The 8,048-nt window shown below is 39.8% G+C and overlaps 1 protein-coding gene across 1 annotated transcript in view; it reads right to left on the bottom strand.

The window, feature by feature from the left end:
• Positions 1 to 1,783: 1,783 nt before the first annotated feature.
• The window catches only part of KIN (Kin17 DNA and RNA binding protein), a gene marked incomplete in the record, with an annotated part of 58,355 nt that continues 52,090 nt past the window's right edge, over positions 1,784 to 8,048 (bottom strand). Inside the window, 1 exon segment of the mRNA XM_014588409.2 lies at positions 1,784 to 2,170. Coding sequence (XP_014443895.1) covers positions 2,102 to 2,170 — 69 coding nt within the window.

The following is an 8,048-nucleotide window of genomic DNA, read 5'->3' as shown; positions in this document are numbered from 1 at the left end:
TAACTCGCTGTCTTTCTGGAGACCACAAGCGCCCTGTAGGAAAAAAAAAAAAAAAAACACAAAAGAAAAAAAAAATTTTTTTTTCTATTAAGGAAAGCACTGAGTGGGCCAGCAGATGGCATAATGGTTACATGACTGAACTCCCATGTAGTCAACAGTGTTTCGAGTCCCACACTTGGCAGCTTAAAACTCACTACAGGCATGTGTGTGTGCATTGTGCATTCCCAAAATCCCAAGAGGAGAATGGAGAAGGGATTGTGGCATGGCCATCCCCCCTGGGGGTGATTTCTCACTTTCTTTCTCAGTCTCTGTTTCTTCGATAAGCACACATGCCCTATCCAAAAATCTCTCTTGAAAAAAAAAAGCACTGAGTTGATTCTAAACTTATGGATTTGGGGGAGGTATGTGTTATATGTCAGGTTTCATAATTACACAACTATCAAAGAGAATAATTTTTACTGAAATTCTTCAGACCAGATCTACACACTAGGGTCAGGCCTTAAATGCTAGGTTCCATTTATTGACATGACCCCTGTTGTCATTTATTGAACATCTACTGCATTGTCAGGTTTCATGTCTGACACTTCATATGTTTGCATGTACTTTGTATGTATTTTATGCAGTTCTCACATCAACCCCATAGGACACATAATTTTAAACTATTTAGATATAAACTAGATATAAAATCACAATTCTAGAACATTAACTTCCTAAGATAGTGAATAAAACCACCAAATTCGCTCTCATGTTTGCCCGACTCCAAAATCCAGTTGCTTTCCATGATATAATGTCAAGTTATTTTGGAAAAACCTTAACCCATCCCTGAAGAGTGTTTTCTGTAAAGCTAGTGACATCGTCGCATTATTATTTCTCATACTGCCTTTGATGTATCCACAAGCATACACTCCCCCATCTTCATTTCTTTTTTTTAAGAGGTTTTTTGCTATAGGGCGTGTGCGCTCGCCAGACAGAGAGAGACAGAAAGCGAGAAATCACCCCCCAGGGGGGATGGCCACGTCGCAATCCCTTCTCCTCCATTCTCCTCTTGGGATTTTGGGAAGTGAGCACACACGCCCGGCATGAGTTTTAAGCCGCCGGGTCCAGGACGCGAACTGCGGTCGACTACATGGGAGTCCAGCAACATAGCCATTACGCTAACTGCTGGCCCCTCCCCCATCTTCTAATAACAGAAGTTATCAGCCCTCTCCCTTTCTCAGTCATCTTGCTGCCAAGAGTGCCTGAAAACAGAGTCAACATTCCTCTCTGCCCTAGGAGAAACAATCAAAATGTTCATCAGTTGATGAATGGATAAACAAAATGTGGTATATCCATTCAACGACATATTACTTGGCAGTAAAAAGAAATGCAGTATTCCTACATTCTACAACAGGCATAACGCTTAAAACCATTGTTCTGAGTGTATGAAACCAGGTCATAAAAGATCACAAGCTGTATTATACCATTTATATGAAACGTCCAGAATAGGCATAGAAAAGAAAGTAGATTAGTGATTGCCAGAGACTGTGAGATGGGGAGATGAGGGCCTGACTGTGTATAGGGTCTCTTTCTGGAGTAATGAAAATATTCTAAAATTAGACAGTGGAGATGGCTGTACAACTCTAAATATACTGAAAACCACCACATTATACACTTTAAATGAATGAACTGGAGGGTGTGTGAATTAGATTGCAATAAAGCTGCTCTTCTATTTATAGTCAAACTTTTTAAAGTTTAATTAAACTTATAGTACAATATTACTACTCTACTCCTAAAAATATAGCAAATAGATACAAATTTCCTCCAATACAACTCTCAATAGTCATAAAAAAAAACACTTTACAATAATATTCTTTAATGAAGATTAAAAATATCATCAAGGAAATATTACAAAGGAAATCAAAATAACAAGGACAAAATTACATAGATTTTATACTTTGGGAGACATAATTAGATTTTTCTTTAAGTTTAGCTAAACCCTGTACAGTAATATTTAAATAAATCAATTTATTTTATACAAAAGAAACACCCTAACACAGTAGAGTTTCATAATGCCTTCGCGAACACCAATTTGATGCTTTAGGATTTTATGTGTTGTTAATTTTCAAACTCCGGCAAGTTTAGAAATATCTTCATATTGAATTCCTTCAACTCTGCGTCCTTTTAAAGGGCCCTACAAATCAAAATAATTTAAGAAAATATTAAAAATACATGTACTTAAAAGACAAAATGACACTACATTTAGGGACACAAATTTACTTTTCCATAGTCCTAAAATACCATTAAGGTAGCTAACATTTCTATATTTCTATGAAGTTTAAGAAGAACGTATGACATTCTCATTAAACAGTATCATATTTTCTTCAGTGACAGTTAAAATGTGTTCTCAGGGGCCGGCAGGTGGCATGGTGGATGGGGGTGTTGGACTCCCACATGGCCGACCATGGTTCAAGTCCCAGACCTGGCAACTTGTTTTCTCACTTTCTCTTTCTCTCTCTCTTACTGTGTCCCTCTCTGGTCACATTTAAATAAATAAATAAAGTTAAACAGAACAATTCTTTTAAAGAAATTTTTTTAGGGGACCAGCAGTTAGCGTAATGGCTATGTTGCTGGACTCCCACGTAGTCGACCGCGGTTCACATCCCGGACCCGGTGGCTTAAAACTCACGCCGGGTGCGTGTGCGTGCGTGCCCAAGATCCCAAGAAGAGAATGGAGGAGAAGGGATTGTGGCATGGCCATCCCCCCTGGGGGGTGATGTCTTGCCTGCTGTGTCTCTCTGTCTCTCTCTCTCTCTCTGTCTGGCGAGCGCACGCGCCCTATAGCGAAAACCTCTCAAAAAAAATTCAATAAAAAAAAATTTTTTTAGTATATTCTCAATAGGTACTGTGGCAGACACTACGGTTGCCCCTCTGCTTCCTAGCTTCTGTCCTACTCTCCCTAACCTGTTGTGGTTATATGTGGCCACAAGATGGAGCTCCAGTTCCTAGAAGCAAATGGAATTGATGGCCCAATAAGAAATCCTCCCATAGGAAGGTGGCCTGTGTGGCACACCACACATAGCAGTTATAGATGGCACTTCAAGATGGCAGAGCCATTAATTGGAAGGACCTTGAATTTTTTTTTTAAAGAATTATTTTATTTAACTTTATTTATTATTATTATCATTATTATTTTCCAGTTTGATCAGAGAGAGACAGAGAGAGAGAGAGGAAGTGAGAAAGCAAGCCACCAGGTCCGAGATTTGAACCATGGTTGGCCATGTGGGAGTCCAGCGTCCCTATCCACCTGCTGGCCCCAGACCTTGAATTATTAAATCACCACTTAGAAAAGAGCTGTTTCCTAATCAAGAATAGCAATCTCCCTGTAGTCTACTGGTTAAGGGAGCTGGAGCCCATGGTGGACCATGGCTTCAATTCCAGACACCATGGCTTGAAAAACACACTGGGTGTGTGTGTATACATGACCAAAATCCTGACAGTGTGGAGAAATGGAGAAGAGATTGTGGTATGACCAAAAAAAGAGCTATTCTGGGGACCAGGCAGTGTGCACCAGTGGTACAACTGGACACGCAGAGAGATCTTGAGTCCATGTCCTGAGACCTCCTTGAGCATGCTGGGCACATCTGTGTGAGCCCAGGATCCAGGCGGGCTGAAGCTGGGGTAGATCACAACATGAAAACCCTATTACGGGTGTCTGCCTGTCTCCTCTTCATTTCATGGAAGAAATAAATGAGTACACTCAATACTAATAATAATAAAGAACACCCATTTAGAACATTTAGAACAAAAAGTTAATTTCTGTCATATTTGTGTCATTACCCATCCTAAGGTTTCTTTTTCATAGCAAATATCACACTGTAAACACTACAGATACTCAAACATATTTGTCTAGTTTGCTATATCAATAGTTGAGAGGCTCTATATTATAAAAAGTAAGTCCTATTTTAAATGTATTCCTTCATCTCTTCATATCCAATAAAAAGGGAAAGGAGAACATTTGATTGATGAAAGGCAGTATTTATCACCAAAATGGATGTAGGGAGAACAGAGAAGGGGTTGTGGAGTGGACGTCCCTCCCCCGCCAGGTGATTTCTCACTTTCCCCTCTCTCCTTCTCTCCTATATTATAAAAAGTAAGTCCTATTTTAAATGTATTCCTTCATCTCTTCATATCCAATAAAAAGGGAAAGGAGAACATTTGATTGATGAAAGGCAGTATTTATCACCAAAATGGATGTAGGGAGAACAGAGAAGGGGTTGTGGAGTGGACGTCCCTCCCCCGCCAGGTGATTTCTCACTTTCCCCTCTCTCTTTCTCTCCAGAGAGCATACACACCCTACAGCAAACAAACAAACAACAACAATAATAAAAAAGTGTAAACAATCTGGGACTACAAAGGTTAAGATAAGAATGTGGATCCAGGCTGCCCACATTCAAATGCCTCTGTCAGCAAGGGACTTAACTACCCCAGCTTCAGTTTCTTAATCTTCTCGGTGCCCCATTATTTCCCAGCAGGCGTCACAGTACTGTCTATATTACTGGGTTGTTGGAGAATGAAGGTAAGTTAATATATATAAAGCACTATGAACAATACCTGGAATTTAATAGAAGAATGAGCTCAATGATTTTCAATTTACTATTATTGGATCTTTTAGTTATATTTGAAAGCTGATCCTCTTCCTTATAAAATATAAATGATGATGATGATGACTAACTCTGAACTGAGATTTTTTTTTTTAAGAATTACTTTATTTGGGGTCAGTAGGTGGCATGGTGGTTAAAGGCACTAGACTCCCATATGGCTCACCACAGCTCAAGTCCTGGACCTGGTGGCTTGCTTTCTTGCTTTCTCTCTCTCTCTCTCTGTGTATGTCTCGTTTCAGTCAAATAAAAATATAACAACAATGATAAATAAAAAAAGGACATAATTCTCTTAAAAAATTTTTAATGAATTATTTTATTCAACTTTATTTATCTATTCTTATTTGACCAGGGAGGGGCAGAGAGAGAGAGAGAGGAAGAGAGTGAGAGAGAAAGTGAGAAAGCAAGCCACCAGGTCCAGGACTTGAACTGCAGTCAGCCATGTGAGAGTCTAGCACCCTTAACCACCATGCACCCGTCAGCCCCTCTGAACTGAGATTTTAACTTCTTTTTTTTTTTTTTAAACTCATCACATCTCTTAAAAATGCTTTTTAAAATGTCATTCTTGGGGCCAGCAGGTTGCGTAGCGGTTAAGGGCACTAGACTCCCACATGGCCAACTGTGGTTTGAGTCCCAGACCTGGCAGCTTGCTTTCTCATTCTCTCTCTCTCTGTCTCTCCCTCCCTCCCTCTCTCACTCTTGTCAAATTAAAATAAAATTTAAAAAATTATGATTCTTTAAAAAATAAAGTCATTCTTTTACAATGTAATAATGATTCTAGGTACAGGAGCTATCTCACGGAGCCAGGTGGTAGCACGGTAGTTAACACAACTGGACCCACATGGGAAAGGTCCTGGGCTTGGGTGGGGAGGCCCCCTAAGCACACCTGGTGCACTGCAGGTTCTTGCGATTAGGCTGGCTGAGACTATAGGTAAAATGAGGTGTGATGACTCTGATGAGGGTGTGTCTGTCTTTCTAGCTTTCTCTTTCATAGGAAAAAAAGTAAATGAACTTTAAAAAGGAAAAAATGAAAAATTTTTAAAAAATGAAAGAAATATTTTTGCAAAATAAAGGATGAAACAGACTGAATTTTTCATTGCTGTGTTTCAAAGTCTAGGGTCAAATACACTTTTCTGTGGCCAGCAGGTGGCATGGAGGTAAAGGTGTTGGATCACACATAGCCGGTTGCAAAGTTCAAGTCCTAGACCCAGCAGCTTGAAAATCATGCCAGACGTGTGTGTGCATATGTGGCCAAAATCCCAAGAGAAGCCTGGAAGAGAAGGAACTGGGGTGTGGCCATCCTCCCTGGGGGGGTGATTTCTTACTCTCTCTTTGTCTGAATCTCTCTGATGAGTGCGCTATAGCAAAACTTAAAAACACTTTTCGGATGAGAACTACAAAATCTGAGGAATAAGAAGGGAACCAGACATTTGGGTGCATTATGCAAATAGCTATAAAGCTAAGGTTGTGAAGGAACAAACTGTTAGCTATTAAAAATATGCTTAAAAAGGACCAGCAGATGGCGCTTGTCTCCCACACAGTAGACTGCGGTTGGCGTCCAGAACAGGTGGCTGAAAACTTGCACCAGGTACATGTGTATGCGTGCTCAAAACCCTGAGAGGAGAATGCAGGAGAAGGGATAGTGGCGTGGTCATCCCCCCGGGGGGTGATTTCTTGCTTTCTATCTCTCTGTCTGTTTCTCTGGTGAAGGCACACACACTATAGCAAAAATCTCTTAAAAAAAAAAAGCTTAGTAAATGCATACATTACAAATATTGTAACTGACACTAAAATTTAAGATAATAGAAATGGTGTAAGGAAAGGAGAAAAATACAGAGGCAAGACATGTATGGGACACAGAAATAGATAATTATCTGTTGATGATAACATGTAGGGTAGTTTCATTGTGGTTTTTTTTTTTAGAGGATTTTGCTATAGGGCGCGTGTGCTCGCCAGAAAGACAGAGACAGAAAACGAGAGATCACCCCCCCAGGGGAGATGGCCATGCCACAATCCCTTCTTCTCCATTTTCCTCTCAGTATCTTGGGCACACATGCACACATGCCTGGCGTGAGTTTAAGCCACCAGGTCCGGGACTCGAACCGCAGTCGACTACACGGGAGTCCAGTGACATAGCCATTACGTTAACTGCTGGTCCCAACATGTATAGTATTTTCAACTGGCTGATATGAAGTGTATTCATGTTGGGTAAATTCACTTTATAGGCTATAGTGGTGGATAGTGATTGAATGTATAAAATAAATTAAAATTAAAAAAAACGATGCTAGAAATGATAACAATCGAAGGAGAAACTTTCAAAGTTGACGTGACCAAATAAAACAGGAAGAAACAGTGACAGACAGACACATGCACATCCAGCACAGATTCCTTTTTTTGAAAATAAAAGAAGTCTGGGGGAAAAGAAGAGAGAGAAAAAAAATCCCAAAAATTAGGAGATGGGTTTCTTCTACAAATATAGGTTGCTTTGCTATCAAGCAGAATGGCTTTTCATGTGGTTCTATCTCAGAACAGCCCTTTAAGCAATTAAAATATTACAAAAGATGAGACTGGCAGGAGGCATGGTGGTTGAGATGTTGGACTTCCCACATGGTTGACCACAGTTCAAGTCCCAGACCTGGCAGCTTGCTTTCTCACCCCTCACCCCTGGTGATTCACGTGAAAATAATAATAATAATAAAATAAAAATTATTTTTAAAAAAATTACAAAAGATGATGAAACTGTGGGTCTTATAGGCAGTGAAGAAAATTAGCACTTGATGAAAATCATAACAATTGAACCAAAGATGTTAGTTAAGAACCTAATATAGCTTTCATAATAATTAGTTATTTTGTGTTTCCCTTAACATGAAACAGGATATACATTTGATAGTACCGTACAAGAAATTAAAAAGTGGGGGTCAGCAGGCGACATGACAGTGAGGGTGCTAGACTCCCACATGGGCAACCACAGTTCAAGTCCTGGACCTGGCGGTTTGCTTTCTCACTTCACCCCCCCACTCCCACCCCGCTCTGGTGAGTATAGTAAGGTGGCATGGTGGTTAAGGCGTTGGACTCTCACATGGCCAATCATGGTTCAGTCTCAGACCTGGAGGCTTGCTTTCCTACACTCCTCTCTTTAGTCAAATTAAACAAGTAATAGTGATGATAATAAATGAAATAAAATAATTCTTTAAAAAAAAAGAATTTTTCTTTCTGAAGACATCTTGGACCTCATTCACAGAATTATCAGTGAATTATCAGTTCTAAGTCAATAAACATTTTTATATGTCAGAGCTCTTTAAATTACTATATTGATCTACACTACCTTAACTCTGTCATTAAAAGAGGGGAGGGACCAGCAGTTACCATAATGGCTATGTCACTGGACTCCCATGTAGTTGACTGTGGTTC

The sequence above is a fragment of the Tupaia chinensis genome, unplaced genomic scaffold, assembly GCF_000334495.1.
Source record: "Tupaia chinensis unplaced genomic scaffold, TupChi_1.0 Scaffold000275_1, whole genome shotgun sequence".
Taxonomy (NCBI): Eukaryota; Metazoa; Chordata; class Mammalia; order Scandentia; family Tupaiidae; genus Tupaia; species Tupaia belangeri.
Note: the sequence above shows the minus strand (reverse complement) of the source record. Positions and strands in the feature narration are given on the sequence as shown.